General features: G+C 38.7%; 1 protein-coding gene and 1 long non-coding RNA gene across 2 annotated transcripts; both read left to right on the top strand.

Annotated features, from left to right (window-relative positions):
* Positions 1-2058: 2058 nt before the first annotated feature.
* LOC139149318 (uncharacterized) lies at positions 2059-7396 on the top strand. Its single transcript, XR_011556096.1, has 4 exons — positions 2059-2192; positions 5349-5504; positions 6880-6915; positions 7123-7396. It is a non-coding gene; the product is annotated as an uncharacterized lncRNA (long non-coding RNA).
* Positions 7397-8758: 1362 nt separating this feature from the next.
* LOC139149317 (translation initiation factor IF-2, mitochondrial-like) lies at positions 8759-20813 on the top strand. The gene is made up of 14 exons (XM_070721021.1): positions 8759-9392; positions 12190-12255; positions 12446-12554; positions 12874-13034; positions 13555-13731; positions 15105-15154; positions 15372-15461; positions 16106-16230; positions 16525-16729; positions 17456-17699; positions 18195-18332; positions 18895-19059; positions 19394-19534; positions 20038-20813. Exons 1-14 carry the CDS (start codon positions 8945-8947, stop codon positions 20208-20210), a joined length of 2292 nt encoding a protein of 763 aa, XP_070577122.1. The 5' UTR covers positions 8759-8944; the 3' UTR covers positions 20211-20813.
* Positions 20814-21204: the final 391 nt, after the last annotated feature.

Below are 21204 nucleotides of genomic sequence, written 5' to 3'. Positions count from 1 at the left end.
AGAGTCGTAGCCCTACCACCTTTTGCAAAACTAAAGAGATAATGGAAAGACAAAGACCCCCTCAATCAGCCAGTCTCTATACTCCTCTGTATAATGTCTGTAACAAATATTTTTTTTTTAATTTATTTATTCAGTCCATCATCCAACAGGCGTTAGCCCAATTACAGGATGAGGTAAATAACCCACTAACTCCCCCAATGGAGCACTGAGGAGTAAAGTGCCTTGCTCAAGGGCACAACACCGTGTTGGAGTCTCGAACTCACCATCCTCCGACAGTGAGTCCGTTACTCTGGACCTACCGGGTCTTAAACCGGGTCTCGAACTCACCACCCTCTGACAGTGAATCCGTTACCCTAACCACTGGGCCACGGTGCCTCCACAAAGTATTAAAGTTCAATGAGTTGATGAAGGGCGTCAAACTCCCTGAATTGACAAAATGTCACGATTTCTGCTTTGATCACTATTTAGAAGAGCAGTCATTTCTGTTCATGGCCGGTAGTCTCTTCAGAAGTTGTCAAAAATATCCCCTTAAAAAATTAAACACGGTTGTGAATGCAAGACATAGGCCTACTTCAAAAGTGTCATCAGAATGATACTATCACTTATTAAAGAATTTGAAGTGCACAACTTAAGCATTTTCAACTTTTAGAACAGTTTCTGCAACTACTATACTTAATGGCAGAATTGGTAAATGTACTGTTCCCACTTGACTGTGGAGACATTTGTGCCTGCGTAAGCAACTTACTGCGCTGCATTGGTCGTGCATCAAGTTTTCAAAGAAAGCATCCATGGCACTTCTGTTCTTCTTCACTTTAGGTACCGTTCAGTTTTTACGGCCGGGGGGGGGCCCGGCAAAATCCAGGGGGGGTCATCATAATTTTGGAATCCGCAAAGGGGGGTCATCGCTTTTTCACTGGTAGGAAAGGCGGGGGTCACCACATTTTCAAAAACATAATACCAACAATAAAGTTCACTTTATGCCATGGCCATGATCGACCCTCTTTACCGGCGGGCCGCCTTTGGCGGCCCACTACAATAAATATACATTATGTATTACCCATGACCCTCTTAACGGGCAGACGCCTTTGGCGCCCCACTCCAATTAGGTTTACTTCATGCAATGGCCATGATTGACCCTCTTTACCGGCGGGCCGCCTGCGGCGGGCCACTACAATAAATTGACTTTATGTAATACCCCACGGCAATCTTATTGTAAAATTCCCAATTGAAGCCGTGGCTTGTATTAGAAACATTTTTGAGGGACCCCTGGGATCACGCACTGAATAATGGTAATGGCCGCGCGCCTTCAGCGGCCCTGTCCAGTAAAGTCTACTTTATGCAATAGCCATGATCGACCCTCTTTACCGGCGTGCCACCTTTGGTGGCCCAATAGAATAAAGTTGACTTTACGTAATGGCCCATGACCCTCTTAACCGGAGGGCTGCCTTTGGCGAACCACTCCAATAAAGTTTACTTTATACAATGTCCATGGACATGAGTTGTCTATGGAAATGAAGTTAAAAATTGCCTTACAGTCGTCCTAATTAACAGACGTTTCAATGGATGTGGCTGAGAAGTTTGTGCACTGGCATCGAATAAAGTGTGCCGCGTACCGGAGTTCAAATCCAAACCATGCGGGTAAATTTGACATATGAGTTTTGGTTATTTTTCAGGGGGGGGGGGGTCATCAATTTTTTTCGTCTGACAAAGGGGGAGTCATCTTTTTTTTCACAAAAAATGCAGGGGGGGTCTATATTTTTTTGAACACCGGCGACAAGATTTTGCCGCCCCCCCCCCCCAGGCCGTAAAAACTGAACGCTCCCTTAGGGCTCTATTGCTGTTCATGTCGACTAGGTTTGAAACCTAGTCGACGTGAACAGCGATATAAAGTGAAGTTGGATTTTGTCGAATCAAGGCAGGTGATATTGCAATCTGTCACCTAATTCCTCCTCTTTCGTTTTTTTTTTCTGCAAACACATGGATTAAATAGGAAAGGAAAGCAGAGGTATGAGACGTCCTTTTCCTATGGAGAGGATCTACTTCGTTTCTTCCAGTACTACGATTATTGTACTACGCCACCGGCGGCAGATTTTAGAAAGTATCGATAATCTCGCGAGATCGTGGAATTCAAGTTATCGTCGGCCATCTTGAACAAAATTGAGCTGAAGACCGTCTGTACAGCAAGACTGGAGGTAAGTTTCAGGAAATGCTGCAACAAAAAAAGCATCAAATGGTTTATTGATATATAAAAACATTGACTTGATGTTTTAGTGTAAATTAGTGCCAATCGCTGCATCTCCTCACGTAAGAATTCCCCAGTTCACCGTCGACATCGGATCGGTCGCACACCGGCCGGGTAGACTTCTGTTCTGTCTGTCCATGGAGGTAGTAGAGAAGGAGTCACAACTGAGATAATTACGTTTATTACTATTGTGCACCATTGGTTTAATCCCTTTATGTCCATTGTGTAACTCCCCTTTCCCGCCATCTGCGTTGCCGACGGTACCTTCGCAACCAAACCGAGTGAAATTAACCTGGGTTTGCTAATGCGACTCAGTTTCTCCACAGTGTCATAACACATGCGCAAAGACTGTATTTGCGTAGCTTGGGTCAAGTGCGTCATGATAGTGTAAGAACCGACACGTTCCGTCCACGAAAAGTGAAGTTACAAGGAATTTAAGTTTTTCATTCTCAAAATCTTGGTTTTTTTAACGTCGTTTTTTATATACTTTACATTCGATCGCAGGAACCTTTCCTTGTTAGAATGGAAGTTCTGATCACGAACTTTTCAATCATGTACTGAGTATGGTGCAGCGGACTGCAGCACTGCCGTGAGCGTGGGTTAAACTTGTAGCGTTTCCCGGGTGTTTAATGACGCGACGCCATAGGCGACGCTGCGACGCTTTGTTTCAATGCATCGTACGTGTTGTTTTTATATCGCGACATAGCAGTCAAAAGCTATGCTTTCTTATTTAACCTTATCATTAATGCCAGTACAACATGATAAAACACGGCAAGAACCAAGAACTGGATTTGGAAAAAGTTGGCGTGTTAACAATGCTGCTCTACGATGTTTGGCATTTTTTTGTGATCGCAAGCTATCATCAACTCAGTCTCCGCGCCTTTGCAGATACAAAAGCTCCGTTCCTCAATTATCTGTTCCTCGACCTCTTTAACACGCGTGTACATCAAAATCAGTTGAACGACTCGAACTTCCCGACGCGACGCTTGGACACGTGACGCCATGTTTGAAGATCTGTCAACTGCCGAGGGACGGCCGAAACACCCGAACGACCCCGAACGAACTTAATCTTGTTTCCTAAATCTGAGAAAACGCGTTCGCGTTCCCGTTGGTGTTAATGGAGTAGTTTGTAAGGCAAACAGCGGCAAAACACATGGTCCCTTTGATCTCCGCCTATTTGTGACTCCTCCTCTACTACCTCCATGGTCTGTCCAAAGTGTGCACGTACTGCTGGTGGTAATACCTATGTATGTATTCACCGTATACTTGCGGTTTATCTTATGGTTTCATTTTGAATCGTCCCTTCATGACATATAAGTCTGCAAAGTATGTATCCTCTGTGAAATGTACGGCATCCGTCAAAGCTCTGCATGATCTATCTCATCTTAGGCTGTATTCTCAGTCTGAGGCTTTATGAAATTGAAGTAAGATAAAAAGTCTATACACAAAACTGTAAACCTGTGGTGTCAGTCCGGACCGCTGCAAATTCCACCCTAAATATCGCATAAGATGATTCATTGAGGTGGGAAGGTCATCCCTTTCTACCTCCATGGTTGATCCCTCTCTCTCACTGACTCACTATCCGCCTCTCAAATTTCTTTTTTCACTAGCACCATGATCTATGACAGGTCCTAGCAGCAAAATTGTAGCGCTCCAGTGAGGCGGTCGGTGAGTTTTGGTTTTTGCGACTTCGCTCACTAGTAGCGCTACAATGCCAATGGCCCTGTAGAGTTCAAAATAAGCGCATCCCACTAGACGAGGCGTGTTGTGTGAAATGCTACTTACGACTAAACATTTTACTACACTTACCTTGTCGTTTTCAAACACGTCGATCGCGTTCTGAAAACATTTCTGGGAGCTGCCATTACCAACTTTCAGTAATGGCGGCTCCCATAAACACAGATGCCCCACGGTCAATGTTTATGGAACGCGATCAACATGTTTGAACAAATTCTAAACCCCATAAACGACAAGGTTTGTGTAGTATAGTGTTTAGTCTTCAGTAGTGATAAATCGGTATGACCAAATGCAGTAAATATATAGCATTTCACATCAACATGCCTTGTCCAGTGGGATGCGCTTATTTTGAACTCTACAGGGCCATCGGCATTGTAGCTACGGGTGAGCGAAGTCACAAAAACCAAAAATCACCGACCGCCTCACCTTAGCACTACAATTTTGCAGCTATGACAGGTCCATGCCAGCAGTAGCACTCATAATTTTCCCCAGAATGTCATATTGGTGATGCGTGTTTGAAAAAGGGGCTCAAGCTTCATATTTTGTTGAGTGATGTTACCAACAAGCCAAACACTTAGTTTAGAAATGTAGATCGGAAGAGGGGAGGTGGACTTCACAGTTCTTAATCATTTTGCCCTAGTTCCCCACTAGTATATATCAGGGCAATACATTAAAAGCAAGGGGTGGAAGAAGTAATCATCAGTCTACCCTCAAACATTTTAACATTACAAACTCTTTAAGTCAATCTTAGAATTTCTTAGCCCTACACAAAGACGTATATTGTGTAAAAACTTTTTCAGGCAAAGAGAAAGCTATTGTGTCAGATTGGCCTAGAGGCCACACATCTTACCATATATTTCTGAACAGTATCCCAAGTTTTCCAAAATTTAGTAAAAAACCTTTGAACATCATCAATCTGTAAGTAATCAGTCAACATTATCAACAAAATAACACAAATAATTGAATTTTTAGCTCGCCTTCCAACATCACAGAACTTGCCAAACTTGGTATTGTCCATAGGTATGATCTGTCCTTGACATCAACTCTTTGGACACAATTTAGGAACGTATCTCAAACAACCGGCCCAATGGCTTGTACATTTGACATGTTTGTAATTTTCTGTGAATTCAGCCACAATTTGTCAAAGTTTAAACTTTTCAAAAATCAAAGCGATATTGTGATGAAATTACTGCACTAACACTTGTTACTTTTAATGGTCAATATGTAGCTTGTTCTGTGAAGTACACTATGCCAAACAGAAGCATGCTTTCACTTTCATTGGTGTTTTCTGTTAAAAGTTACAGTTTATCTGTATTACAGTAATTGTCTAATTGCTCGGCGTCAATTTTAATTTCTTATTTTAACACAGTGTTGCAAAGAAGTAAGATGAATCAACCTGTTGAGAACTTCTTCAGCTTTAAAAAGCTACCATCCATAAGACCATATGTGAAAGCTCTTAGGATAGACCTTGGTATTTCTTTGGCTGTCACTGGCTATCTTATGTTCAAAGTCACCCTTGGTGGAAGTAAGTATATTATAGTGTTATAACTGGCAAAGATTGAAAACCCAAAATGATAAGACAATCGATGTTTTCCCTAAAATGGCCCATAAATTATCAGAATTGTGTAATAGAAATTAAAAGTGCATTTTTTTAGATGACAGTTCAAATGTTTTTATGAGTTTAATGGGAAATCAAACTGTGTTCAAAAATAAGTAAACTTAATGTGTATTCATTTATTTTAAACAGTACTTTAGTAAATCCTAGCAATTGGGAAATATCAACTTTAACATACTTTGTTACATGTATTTGTCTTGTGTGTAGAGTTTCAAAAGATTTTGGTGATGGTCTTTTGGCAAAGTTAAACTTGTTGAACACCTGTCTTTTCCCACAGACAGCCCCAAAATATTTCAAATGTCTGGGTACAAAATGACATGAAAATTTTTATGGAGTTTTTAATTTTCAAAACTGAAACAGCCATATGCTTATTATTAATGAGCATTGAATGGATGACATAACAAATAAAGATTGAACTCGTTGGAAGTTGGTTTAAAAAGTGTTTCAAGCTACACCTATGTGAGGGACTGGGTTAGGGACCGTCTCAGATTGTCGCAGAAGTTCAAGAAACGAAATCCCTTCGTTTAGATCAAAACCCCCTCCCCCCTCCCCCTAAACGAAACTTTAAAAGTGCGAAATGTTCATGTCTGCCTGAGAGTACAATGTTGCATTTTGCTGTAGCTCTTAAAGACGTATTCCCCTTGCCCTATTTCAACTAAAGTAATCAATCAGATTTGAGTACTAACAGGGCATTTACCGCATTAAAGTTTCATTTTATTTTACTTTCCCTTTTTGCATCTCTTGTGCTGTTTTTTGTCTTTGTGAACACGCAATTTGTACTTGGTAGGGGCGGCAAAAGCAAGAAACTTTGACAAGGGGGCCCAGGCATGATCAATCATATTAACACGACTATGACCAGGTGTACAACAAGTGAGAATAAAGACATCTAGTGGTTAGAGCAGATGCTTATAAATAGCACACTTAAAAATGATAGTTTTGTTTTTGTATAATTTGATGAATGAAAGGTTGATACAATGTTACTATCGGTAAATTGTGTTTGGGGCACGAACGAGATGGAAACAGTTACAAATTTGTTGGCGCGAGTGTGCAGTTTTTCTTTAATTTAAAATAAACACACGAAACTTGTGATCACAAAATAAAAGTGCGAAAGTGAAGTTCACTAATTGAATGGAGGTCAAACCCCCTCCCCCCCTAAATGAATGAATTTCGCTTTTTGAACTTCTGCGACAATCTGAGACGGTCCCTTACTATAACAGTGACTGATTATCTGATTGTATATACACCAGTCTGTTTAACTGTGTCCGTCTGTCTTCTTGATTTTCAGTGAAAGCCAAAAGAGCACAGAAAGGACTAGAAGCTGGTAAGTGTAGTTCCATAATCAATGACTTCATTGTCAATGGCAGTGTTGCACTTTCTTCAACAAAATCAAGAAACTGCTTTGAAATATAAATACATAACAATGGCTTTTGTGTAGAAAATTGAATAAATATTCGTATCTGTGAAAGTGTCATGTTGCTAAATATTCTTTCAAGTCACAATAAACTCTCTTTGTATGTTACTCTTTCAGCAAAACACTGATAGATGTAATGGAAGATGGCAAGTGTGTGAATTTGAGTGTGCATGTTCCTGGTATCCAGAGATCATCATCTTCCCTAAGGATGTGACAGACTAGTGTCAGCAATACAGTCAAAACACGTTCAAGACATCATTTCACCAACTGGTTTAAGTGTCACATTAAATCCAGTTTGAATTATTGTATTATATGATGTGAACATTTCACCCTGGATTAATTCTCTGGATATTGTAATTTGGTTTGGTTTAATAAATAAGTTTGTAACCCATTCTGGGCATTGATTGTCTAAGTTTTGTTTGAACAAGAAGTCAGCTGTGAATAAGGAAACTGTAAGCAAATCGAATCAGTATTTGATACTTCCCAAAACCGACCTTGGGTAAATCTGGTGGTACTGCATTTTGATCATACCAATCCAAAAACATTCACTCGGATCTTGCCAGACTATTGAAATATTTTGCCACGTTGCTGAAAAAAGGTCATCCACAAATTTCAATAATGAGGGTGAAAATAATTGTTTGTAACTGCACTCTATTTTTGATACGAAAATCTCCTCCTCCTATAAATTTCTCCTCACTCCACTGGAATCTCCCCAATTTCCCTCTCCCATCAAAAAATCCCCAACCCTCCGCCACCCGCCTTCCTTACAACTACGTGTACTAAAATTCCCTCAGTCATTTCTTTGCAGCATGCTTGTACCCTGTATATCAAAGTATACAGATGTCCTGATGGGAAATTACAGTGCTTGATGCTAAAAGCAGAGCGTTGTAAATGCCTGTAATAACACAAAGTAAAAGTAATGATGTCTGTTACTTATGATATCTGCATGAAACTTAAAAAGTAAAAGATGTTATATGTACTTTTACAAACTTACAATTTCATCTCTTACAATGTTGTTTCTTGAGCCACTGGACTCGCTCATCAGGAGACTCAACTGGTGTGAATATATGTACACAGGTATTTACGCAGATGGCAGAATGTTTGCTGGGATTGAGAGTTGCACAACGTTTTGCTACTGTTATGAATATTCATCTAGAAGGACAGAAGTGATTTGCATAGCGGAATTTACTTTAAAGTTAGTTGTTGCAAAACAATGCTTTGCTTCTTACATATGTATGTATATATTTAACAAAAAAATTACCCAAACTTGAAAATTGCAGATGGAATGAAAGTCTCATAGATTCATTTTCACAGACTTCTGAGAGACCCAGACATAGTCCCATACAAAATCTATAGATATGATGATGAGATTTTCGTGCTGGCAACATATTAAAAGTAGCGCCTTCAGCAATTATGAGCCAATATAGCCTCGCTCTTTAATATATTTGGATAACTGACCACAGAGCGACGGTAGTGCGCACAGGCGTGATGTTTTCTGGGTAGTTTCCAGAAATTATATTTTATACGTTTCGACGTTCTCTTCCGTAACCTGTTTCTTACCTTGGTGATTAGGCTACGGAAGAGAACGTCAAAACGTATAAACTACACTTATAGAAACTACCCGGAAAACATCGCGCCTGTGGTAGTGCGTTTGATTTCAGAGAAAATTTGCCAGAGACATGATGGGAGTTCTCAAAGTAAACATGCTAATAACTGAATAAAGGTCAATCTAGTACTGCACGGAACTGTGGGTAATGAACCCGGAAGTGAATAGCACAGCTGGCAGACGACGTTATCTGGCTTCTTAGGTAACCGAAAAACTCGCACTCAAATAGGTTTGTCTTCTCTGAATACCCGCCAAAAATGTGATGGGGATACAGCCATTCGACAGGCTTTATTGAAACATACAACAACGGAGCCACAGCAAAGTAGGTTCAAGATGTATCGTTCACCAACACTATTCAGGCTGTGCCTTGTTGTACGACTACGAGGTCTCACGTGTTCGACTTTCCTGTCACCGTGTTTCCAGCAGCGAGGATATCGGTGCTACAGACTCTCTCAGTCATTTACAACTCTTCCCCAGCCAAGAAGAACAATAATTGGCAGGACTGTTACATCGGAATTAAGAACGATAGGTGTTGCCACTCAGAGTGGTGACCGAAACTTCTCATCGGGCCAAATGCCCGGTACCAAAAATCCTAAGTATCTGACCAATGAAAAGAGAGTTCTATATGGTGAAAAAAGTAAACCAGAAACTAAAAAGCCAAAGAAGTACAAAAAGCCGCTTGATCCAGGAAAAATCGGGAAAGGTAAAACAGGAAAGGTTGTTGATATCAAGAAAACGATGACGGTCAGAGAGCTCTCAACAGCCATGGGTGTTGATGAAGGTAGGTGTCATCTAACAGCAAGGCACACTAGACCAAAAGGGGGATTCTGAGATCTCCCGATCTGGAGAAAATCCCCCTTTGGTCCATTGTACCTTGCTGTCCTCCCACCGTTCCACAGTTATTTATAATCATCACAGGTACTGTTATTGTTATCAGACTCAGGGATAGAAATACTTTTTTATTTCTTGTGGCAAAAGTTTGCCACCGGATATAAAGTCAGGTGGCAATTATGAAAAATCTGGTGGCAGTTTGTGATCGGTATAATACAACATTTGATCATTGCCACATACTCACTCTAATTTATAAATTCTTGAAAATATGGTGAGCACACGTCACAAAAAGTCAACCCATACTGCAGGCCTCGAAAAAAAATTTCAAACTTACTAACCGTGGGACACGTGAATTTCATTTTTACTTGCCCGACAGGAAAAATTACTTGCCCTAAATTTCTAATAACTGTACCAGTAATTTGTAACAGAAAGCAAGAGTTTGGCCATATGAAGTGAATTCAAAGAGGGAAAAAACAGATTCAAACATGAACTACATTCTTGTTAAAATGAAGGACTATTACCAAATCTGAAATGTTGCAGAAAAAAGGGAAAATACTTTAGTTTTTTCTGTAGATTTGGCCATCTAGAAAACATCTTTAATTTGGAATTTTTCCACAACCTAATCCAAATTAAAATCTTTGCATAAGAGTAATAAGATTGTGTGATTTACAATGTGCATAGCTGGCTCCTGCTCTTTATCATCAAGCTGAGATCACAAACAACTGCTCTGCTAGTGTTTATCTGCCAATGCATACGCACATGTACATCTGCAACCCTTTTACCTGTTTACATGTTTACTCACTGAGCACAGCCGTCTTTCAAAGTTTTATTTTGATAAATGTATTCGTCAAGAGAGCAGATTCAAGTTTCGTTTTCGTTACTCTTCAGTGCAGATTTGTTTTCTGTAAGTGAGAGCCGATCTCTCACAACCAAGGTCACGTAATTTGAAACTGTCTGCATCTCACACACTACGTAGCTGCAATATGTGGCCTCCTCGGTCGACTGAGCCCGTTTCGACTACATGTAAACTTGTACTTTTTCATCTGGGTGTTGATTTACGTTGAACAGTAAGCATTGCCGAGATCCATGGCTTCGAATAAGTTTACATCCATTTACCAAGCACAGTGTGCAATTACACTATCGCGTAAGCCGATCGACTGTCATACTACTCATGCCGCACTTGCACAAAGAGAATGGCAACCACTGTCAAGAGCATACCACTTTATGGCACACATACAAAACAGTGAGTTCACTCCGTGTCGTCGGAGAGAACATGTCGCAAAACTGTATTTTTCGACTTTTGTTTTACAACAGCAAGAACGATTATTTTGCGATGTCGGGCGGATTTTCAAGGGTTTTCAGAAAAAAACTTTTGAGAGTTGAAGGACTTACAATGATTGTAGGCGTGTACAGACCTAATGAAATACGTTTTCAAGCTTGAATTGTCCAGAGCTTAGTTAATTCAACCGCTGGTGCACTTGCCCGTCGGACGGGAAGCATATTGATTTTACTTGCCCGAACGCAAAATTCACTAGCCACGGGCGTCGGGCGATAGGAATTTTTGAGCCCTGTACTGGCTAATGAATTGCAAGTATTTATTGTTATTTAATTCATGCAGGCTGCAGTTTGGCTTTGTTTTCAAAATGTCACAACATGCTTTATCTTGTGCCGTATGACTGCATATGCGGCTATCACAGAGGGCAACAACATGTCCAGTGTACAAAAGCTGCTGTCATCGATATGGAGATTAGCCAATCACAAGTTTGGATTCACGCTGTGTTTTCATTCATGCCAAAATGTCGCAATTAGTTTGGGGTTTTTTGGCTAATGAGTTTTCCGCCGTCAGACAACCCGTGTTCCTTCAGACTAGTGTTCCATCATTCAAGCCGTAGGATCAATGACAAGATGACCCAAAATTTAGTGGCAGAAAAATACCACCAGAAAAAAATTTGGTGGCAGATTGACAGTTTTTGGTGGCAAATGCCACCATTGCCACCGATTATTTCGATCACTGAGACTTTTTTAAGATCTATACACTGTCACCTTCCTTTAGTTACAGCGTTTATGAAATTGACGGTGCACCTGATCCCGGGCCCATTCTTCATTATGAATTCACTCAGTCTGGAGCTTTTTCAGGGGGCCTCCACACTATTGTTTTGAAACACCAGATCATATCCTGGGATCATTGTTGATTTTAAAACTGATCAGTGTGGGTGCAGTCTTGTTCACTCTCGCCAAATATTATCCATGTCTTTGCTTTTACGGCATGTACTGTAGAGAACAGGGCATACTGATTCATGGTCACTGTGCTAATGGTGACCTGAATTAATAGATTGCATTAGTGTAAAGTTAACATCTTTCAATCATACTTCTTGGCAGGATCTGTCGGTAACAAGGGAGCATAATTCTATACCAGTCCCAGGGAGGTTAGAAGTCAAACAACAATTTAATGTGTAAATCAATGAATTAATAAATCATTTTAGCCGGCCATCCACAAGGAAATACATCTTATATAAATGAACCAAAAATGGATCAGTCACAACACAGTCCGTCTGTCACATGATTGAGGAACTGTGGTATAAATTATTAGTCTCAAGTGTGATGAGTCTGTATATCCCACAGTCTTGTTTTTAAACAGTTTTATAATACTTTAACGAAGCAAACTTTGAGGTCCTACACCACTTGGAAGACTTTCAAAGACTAAAGTGCAAGTTGTCAGATTTCTTTACCTTTTGTTTTCTTTACAGATCATGTATATGAAGCAATTTTGCTGCGGAAAGATGCAGACAAATTTGACCTTGAACCAGACACAGGTGAGAAGAGAAGGAACTAGATTACCAATACTGAACAGTGAAGTCACTCTTAGTGTAGGACGACATTAAGAATAATGCACATAGGAAATACATACTCTATCATTGTTTTAATTTTTATTAGTACTTTTCCAATTTGTCATGTGTAGAATTTTCATAACATGTAACCTTTTTGTTCCTTTATATTTTTCAGAACTCAGAGAGCCAGTCATTATTGATATCATAAAAACTTCTGGAATGCGATATCAATATGGCAGACTGCGAGAAGAAAAGCTTCGAGAGAATAAAGAAGCCTTCAAAAGGTATTGTCTAACCACCTGTGAACTCTCAAGAGTGTTTTCTCACGTTATTGTTGCATGCAAGGATTTACATCAAAATATTTCTAACATAATTCAAAGCACAAAAACTGTTTCATGTGGTTCTATTCCAGAAAAGAACGCACATTCTGCAGACTCAGTACGCCCATGAGATCAGTGATGCCAGTACAAATAATAACCCCACGTGTACACATGTGTAAAGAAATACACATACTTCTGTGCCTGTGGTTTTGTTTGTACTGTGGTTCATTCAAATTCTGGGTTTCACCTATTTCACTGCATGTCTTTCCTGTTTGCAAACCAGGCCACCAGCAGATCCCTCACTACTAGTCAGCAGGTCTCCTGTGGTGACAGTCATGGGCCATGTTGATCATGGGAAGACTACACTCCTTGATACTCTTAGGAAAACCTCAGTTGCAGCTGGTGAAGCAGGTGGAATAACACAGCACATAGGAGCATTTTCCGGTAAGTATACATGCCTTAGAGATCATACATGTAAGGGTATGAAAGTTTTCATGTACATATTATATTAGTATGTGCTACTAGCATTTTCTTTTTATGTGTAGACTGGTGTGTAAGTGATGATTTCGAAGAGTGTTTCCAAGAGTAGTAAAAGCTATGTCTTAGGGTTCTTGGGATACCCATGTAGGGTATTTGTGAACCCATTGAGATACCCATTTACCTTTAGAAACTGTGGTATACTTGAGTAACAATTATCAAACTTGAACACATTAGAAATATTAGTGGAGTTCCCCACCCTTTTACTTGTATTCCCAACTCTTGCCATTGATTGTGTTGATTCCATACATCTGTTCTTTTCCAGATGCATTATTATGTGCAGTGGAAATTCAACATAAACTATAAAATATATAATGACATAAATTTATATTAAAGTTAGTTCCAGGTTTTACAGTATGTAACACATCAATATGATAGCCATTACTCTGCAAATTGTGGTTATTATGTTTGAACTTTTCTATTGCAGTGAAATTACCATCTGGAGAAAACATAACATTCTTAGACACACCAGGCCATGCTGCATTCTCTGCCATGAGAGCAAGGGGAGCACATGTGACTGATATTATAGTACTTGTTGTAGCAGCTGATGATGGCGTAATGAAACAGACTATTGAGTCTATGCACCATGCTGGAGATGCTAAAGGTATGTGTAAAGCAATAGTGGTTTTTGAAGGTGTACAGTACAGGGCTCGAAATTAGCGGTAGTCCCGCGTCCACAGACTACCAACTTTTCCCTGGGACTACCAAAGTCCATAAAGTGGTAGCCGACACGGACTACCAAAGCCTGGGACATGAAATACTTGGCGTGTGATGTCCATCACTTTTGGACGATCTAAATGCAGTCAACATGTAGTTTCATTTGTTTGAAGCAATTATCCTTTCATTTGTGAAGAGTTTTTCCTGGTGACTATTACAATTTTCACTGCTATGTTGTTGTTTTCACAAGATGCAGAGCGTTTGATACTAGAATGTTGAGCTGCTTTTCCGTGTGCAGTCTTTGCATACCAGGTCACACTGTGCTGTTGATCGACAGCATACAAGACGTACTTGTGTCAAGTTTTTGGGTTTTGATGCTGAAATGTCACAAAAATTTCACTTGTAATAAGTTTGATTTGAAATAGTACTATAAAACACTGAGCTTGGAAATCGTGGCTGAGTTTCGCTATGGTTGTCAATCAGTATCAATGTATTCCGTTCTGTACAGAGAGACTCGGGTGTAACAAGGCATGCCAGTTCATAAAGATCATTAGAATATTTTTTTTCTGTTTTTTCTTTACTAAAGTTACAATTTTTGGATGTGTAAGCCGATTTAGAAAGTGATAGAAAGTGTTACAAATGTACAAATATAAGCATAAATTAAGCGTTCATGACACATAACATAAGTTTTACTGCTGTTTTGTGTTGCTGAACCAGGGGCTTATACTGGGACGAGCAAAGTATCCCTAAAGCAAAATATTCATGGACTACCAGCCATTGTAATGGGGCTACCAACTTCAGAAAATGGTAGCCGAAGTGGACTACCAGGGTAAAAAGTTAATTTCGAGCCCTACAGTAGGAACTCTCATATCACAGCACAAGTATTCCCTCGAACATAAAAGATTTAGGGGCATCTGAAGAACACATGGCCTTACTTCATTATGAAAACAGTAGGGTTTTCTTAGGGAGCCCTCCTAAAGCTTTGTGAAGCAACTGGATCCGCTAGGATGTTGCAGATCTAGAAAATAATAGTTCAGGACCAATATTTTTCAGCCTTGCCAAGATTTCTGATCCTTTTAAAACTACTTTGATCTCTAAATTTTGTGTCAACAGTATACATGCCTATCAGATATATACTTATCAGGTGATGAAGAATATTCTGGCATCAAAGAGAACTGTAATGCATCATCAGTAGAGGGCGCCATATCTGCTTTGGTTGCACAGTGTGTGAAAATATATGATTATTTTCATTCTGACAAACAAGACACTTTCTCCAGCCAATCTACACTGACAGATTATTTCGTTTTGTGTATTTTTCAGTGCCAATTATTGTTGCAATCAACAAAATTGACAAATCAGATGCTGATCCTGTAAGTATTGTTTTGTTTTAATATTATATCACAGCTTTAAACGTTTTACTTTCAAATGGTGGTACAGCCCTAATATTTTCTATGGTATAGTTGGACCTCTACATAGGGAAATAGGGGTGAAATTCTATGTATTCGTTTTACTTCACCTACATAAAAGCTGTTCTAGGCCACATTTTTCCCTTGTTCATAATGAAATGTATCGAATTTTATGTGTTAGGACTTTACCAAGAGAGATCTGATGGGTCATGGAATTCACATTGAAGAACTAGGAGGTGATATCCAGGCTGTACAGATCTCAGCACTTCAGGTAAATCATAAATCTACCAGAACTGATCAATTCTCTCAAGGTGGGATGCATCTTGAAAGGGAGACTTAAACTTTTGCCCAAACTTTCCCCAATGAAATTTTTATCATTCTCTCACCAAATCAAGAATACAAATCAGGAGTCACTGTGCATGGTTTTATACTTGAGAAAAAAATTGCCTAATATTTACCTATATCAGAAATTCAAAATGGCCACCATCCCTGTGTTAACTCAGTGGGGAAACAAACATTTTTCATTTTTGAAAAACTAAGATAGTGGAATTTTTTTTAAAGTGCAAATGTCTGTCCCGTAGGCTCATTCTACCTTTATTCCATATTCACTGTACCTCAGCAATATTGTGCAGTTCATGAATTTTTATTTTACTTTGTTTTCAGATGTAGTTTGTATCTGGTAGTCTGTCATGTTGCGTAGTGCACTTGAATGAGAGACTGCATCTTTGTTATATTAAACATGTATATATGTGTAAGGGAACACAACTTTTACAATGAGTTGTGTGCTGTTCCTATTTTTGCAGAAAATCATATTTCAAACAGAGTATTCAAATATTTGACTGCCAATCTCAAAAAGAATCTTTCTTAATTATGTAAACAAAACAACTAGGAGTGTGCATGTAACTTTCTTTTCAGGGCACGAATGTTGATGTCTTAACAGAATCCATTGTTGCTCAAGCTGAAATGATGGAATTAAAAGCAGACAGAACTGGTCTTGTAGAAGGAACTGTGCTGGAATCAAAAGTTGATAAAGGCAAAGGGTGAGGCCAAATTAGAAGTACAAATTGTTGTATTTGTACCTTTCTAGCTGTTTCAGTGACTCATATATTGCTCCAGATTCATCAACTTAAAACAAATGTTCTCTCTAGTATTGATGAGGAGGAGGCATTCATACTTCACCATGTATCGGTAAAAGCAGTAGTATTCTAAGCATAGGATTTGTATCTTCATCTTCTACAAATCACTGAATGCAGCATCATGGTACAGCTCTATAAAATAGCCGAGTCAGGATGCAAAATAAAAGTTTAAATTTTATTTTATATCTATGTGAACAGTCCAGTATCAACTGCCCTTATTCAGAGAGGTGTTCTGAAGAAAGGTTCAGTGTTAGTAGCAGGTACAGCGTGGGCAAAAGTCCGTGGTATGTTTTCAGAATTGAATCAGCAAATATCTGAAGCACCACCCAGCACTCCAGTGGAAATCATTGGATGGAAGGAACTGCCATCAGCTGGAGAAGAAATACTGGAAGTGGAATCAGAGGTGATATTTTAAAACTCACTTCATGTATTTCTTCAATTCATCATGCTTTTTCACAGTCTCTAATGTACATACCAATTAAGTCCACAGTTGGACATAATTCTCAGCAGAAATAAAGAAACAAGGGTCAGTGAGTCTGATGACTTGGTATCGCAGCATGTTGTGTTCCCTAGTGCGCCTCAAGACTTCATTTTTCATTCCAAAATCACGCCAAAATATCATCAATCATATTCAGATTTTTCATCACATGATTTTTGCAGACCTGGTCCAATGGACTACGTAGTTTTTCATAGAGGTGATTCTGCAGAGATGGGTTGTTCAAAGAATCGATTTGCTGACTTTGTTTCAGTTTTGATAATTCTGATATCTTTTCACTGTAACATCAAGTGAAGTGAACAAGCTACCGTAGTCTAGTTACTGAATAACATAATTTTTTAGAATGCTTACAGCATGAAGTGTGAATTTTATTTATTTTATTTATTGAACAGTACAGAGGTAGATTATTGATCATTGTTGTGTCATGAGGAGAATGTAAAAATACTTAGATGCAATGTCAAAAGATATGTTTTTCGCTAGTAAGCAAACAATTCTCATGAGAATGCAGTTTTATAAAAGCAGATATGGCTTAGGTAATGATATGCAACTACTGGGAAATAGCCTTTACATTTGCCTGTCCTACTGTCTCATTGTCTTATCAGTGCACTGCATGATGTATTGTTTGTTGTGTAGAAAAGAGCCAGGGAAGTTGTAGAGTGGCGCAAAGAAGAGAGAAAACTCCAGAAACTGATGGAGGAACAGGAAATCATTGATCAAAAAGCAGGAGAACAGAAGAGAGCCCACACTGAGAAGATGCTGGCTAAAAGTCGATTACATTGGAGGGAATTCAGACAGTTACAAGATGAGTTGAGGAGGAAGATGCAAGCAGAGCAGAAGTATGAAAGTGATGAACCGCAACTCAATGTTGTCATCAAAGGTAAACACTGGAATATTTCAGGATAAACTGAGATCAAGAAGAAAGCTTTGGACTGAGATTCAGAACCTGTGTAACTGTGCTGTCCTCCATTTCTGCTCAATACATGATTCAGTAAAATAACTCAAGTGAGGAATGACTAGGAGTTTGGATTGACATGAAATACTACATTTTAGAAATGTTTTCCATGATTGGCATGGTACTGCTATTTCAATGTTTGCAAATCAAGATTAGTGCTCACTACTTTCCAGCAAAGATGCGGCAAGTAAATCTGTGATGCACAAGACACATTTTTTTAATGAAAGAAAAACTTAAATAAACATGTCAAGCAAAAATGGCAACAATGTCTGGAATTGCATAAATGTGAGTGAAATTCTATTCAGCCAGTGAAATTGCACATGAAAATTTTGTCCAAAATAGACAACTGTCCCGAATACAACCAAGTCAAGTTTGTTGAAGCCAAATGTTTTGATTCATGCTATGTTCATCTGGATGCAGGTGATGTTGATGGTTCAATCGAGGCACTGCTGGATGTTTTGGATACATATAACAGTGAACAATGCAAATTGCAAATCATACACTGTGGTGTTGGTATGATTACTGCCAAAGATATTGAAATGGCTGAAACTTTCAAAGGTATGTAAATGCATCATCTTGAATTATCACCTTTTCAATCGTTTGGAAAAAATTCATGGTCATGTCCTTTCTGTGCTGTGAAGGATGATTATTCCTATACAGAAAAGGATAAATGACAAAATATGGTGATATAGATGACTGTGTGCAAAAGCTATGTACCAGTATACCAAATTGGCAGAGGCAGATGTCTATTTGATTTTTATTGAACTTCTTTTCAATCCCACCTGTCTTTCTCTGTCAGAAATCCTGGTGTATCAGTACCTTGCCTCTGATGCTAATTTAAAATAAAAAATGACAATTTTATTGAAATGGATATTTTGTTCATTGAAAGTTAAATAAATTGGACCCATGCATATCACATTTGGCATCTGTAACTACCGGTACAATGTCTGTGAGTAAATTGGTTTATTTCAAGTGTTTTTTCACAAATTAGAAGCATTTTAGACATTGCAAAATGTGCTGAACCCAGAAGGGAGTTGTGAATAAGGAGTTAACAAACTTGAGATGGCATCCCCAAAAAGTGGGAAAGTTGTCAGTCAAGTGCTTCTATGTGTCATTGTAGGAATTGTACTTGGTTTCCACGTGGATATCCATCCTCAAGCCAAGACACTTGCAAAGAAGAAAGGAGTCTCTGTCAAAGTTCACAAGATCATCTACAAGTTATTAGAAGACTTAAAAGATGAACTTGCTTCCCAGCTGCCTCCAACCACAGAATATAGTGTAGTAGGTGAGCAACTGTCATACAAACTATGTTTGCATGATAACTTGATCGCATGTCACCATCCGACCTTTATTATATTAATGAATTATGTTTTTCCACTATATTGAACATCTTAAGTTACACAAGCTTTCATTCATCATGTATATTGTCTTGGGGTAGAAGTTGAACCTGTAATGATTGTGGAAAATGACTTCCATCATTAATTTGTTTTGAATCACAAAAAAAATAAATCACAGCTGAAGTTTTATAAATTGTTCATGATACAATCCTTTGCAACGAATGAGACTCAGGAATTTTGTACATAATAATAATCAACATCGTTTGTGTATGATCTCACTAGGTGAGGCCAATCTGCTCAAAGTGTTCTTTGTCACAGAACGGAAGAAGCAAGTTCCTGTGGCTGGATGCAGAGTCACAAAGGGAAATCTACTGAAGAATGAACACTACAGAATTATCAGAGGAAGACAAGAAATATTTTCAGGTATTTAAACTTCAAAGATACAACATGTAAGCAATAACAGCACCAGTGTCCACTTTGTATTGCCCATATATTGAAACTTGTAAAATAGCTAATGAAATGTGGGTATGACTTGTGGATGTGAAATACAATATTGGTAATCCCTATCTGTTCAAATTTTCAAACATCTTTGGAGCACAAATTGTTCAGCACACTCACTCTGAGGAAATGTTCAAAGTAAAGTAACATCTATTAATTTGCATATCCTGGTGTAATTGCGTACTGGGTATTCTACCTTAGACAAACTAATGCGATTAATGTGCTGAAAAGTATTGAAAATTTTTCCATCAGACAGTCTGCTACTTTAATAGGAAAACATTCAAATGGAAACTTAAATCATGTGTTAGTGTTTATGGGAAAATCCCAGATAACATCAAACATTGTCAATTTCATGTCAAACATGTCATTTCTAGCATCACAAAATCCTCTATCTTCACGAATCTACTATCATGCACATTACCTTTCAGGTTCTTTGACATCTATGAAGCATTTAAAAGACAATGTCAATAGCATTGCCAAGGGTATGGAATGCGGCCTCAGTTTTGACGATGATGACCTTGACCTCAGACCAGGTGATGTCATACAATGCTGTGAGGTTATGGAAGTACCACAAAAAATTGAGTGGGATCCGGGCTTTTGATTCAAGTAGAAGTCACAGTCATACAGCAAGATATATTCTCTGGAGAACAGTTTGAATCACACAGAGATGTATTTAATTTTGATACATAAACCACTTCAGCTTGGAACAAGATTAAACAAGATTTTGATCTCTCAAACGCAAAAGTGTGTTTTATTGAATAAACCACAGTCAACTCCACAAGTTATGGAGTGACCATGAATAAACCAAGTGCTTGCTTTGAGAATACACTTATAAAGGCAATACCTTCTTTGTATATTCACTTTGAAGACTTGCCAGCTGATATGATGGCCCCTTGCTCTAGAATATGTGCCATTAAAGCTGTGCTTGGAAATTGTTTGTCAGTCAATCATGCTGTAAATTGAAGGAAGGGAAGGACAATTTGATCAGTTTGACCACGGATTTGGTACAAGCCATAAAGTTCCAGGACTTATTGAAAGCAGACAAGGCAAATAGTCAGTGGAGCAGACATTAAGATAATAGGGATGTAATGAGTGTTTGCATGTGATTCTCACTTCTCTGTACATACTGTGAAAGCTGGACATGAGTGATGATTATTTTCCAGTCATCAATCTTACATGCAATAAAATGCTGCATTGTTTTGTACAGTATATCAGACCTGTTGTGTTTATCTCATCATCTTTAGATCATTATTGGACTCATTGTGTATTACTGGTATTACTTTCATCTATCAAATTATATGAATGTATTATGATAAAAAGTGGAGTCTTAGTCAGTTTTTTTGTGATCCCTCTTTTGAAGAAAAGGTGATACCGGCAACAAAGCTTCCTTTGTTCTGCAATTTTGAAAAAGTTATTACAATATTGGTGTGGTTTTGGCTAAAACATTCAAACTATGATTCTAGGTATTCCATTACTATTCGGCTCAGTTTGTCAACCCACACACCAAAGAAGAGCTTCTATAATCAGTTCTTTCAACAAAACAGAACTTTGCAGCCGATTCACTTTCTTTCTAACAGACAATAGGGGATGTTCCT

Source organism: Ptychodera flava, chromosome 14 (genome assembly GCF_041260155.1).
Source record: "Ptychodera flava strain L36383 chromosome 14, AS_Pfla_20210202, whole genome shotgun sequence".
NCBI classification, from domain to species: domain Eukaryota; kingdom Metazoa; phylum Hemichordata; class Enteropneusta; family Ptychoderidae; genus Ptychodera; species Ptychodera flava.
This window is presented reverse-complemented; position numbering and strand designations above follow the sequence as displayed.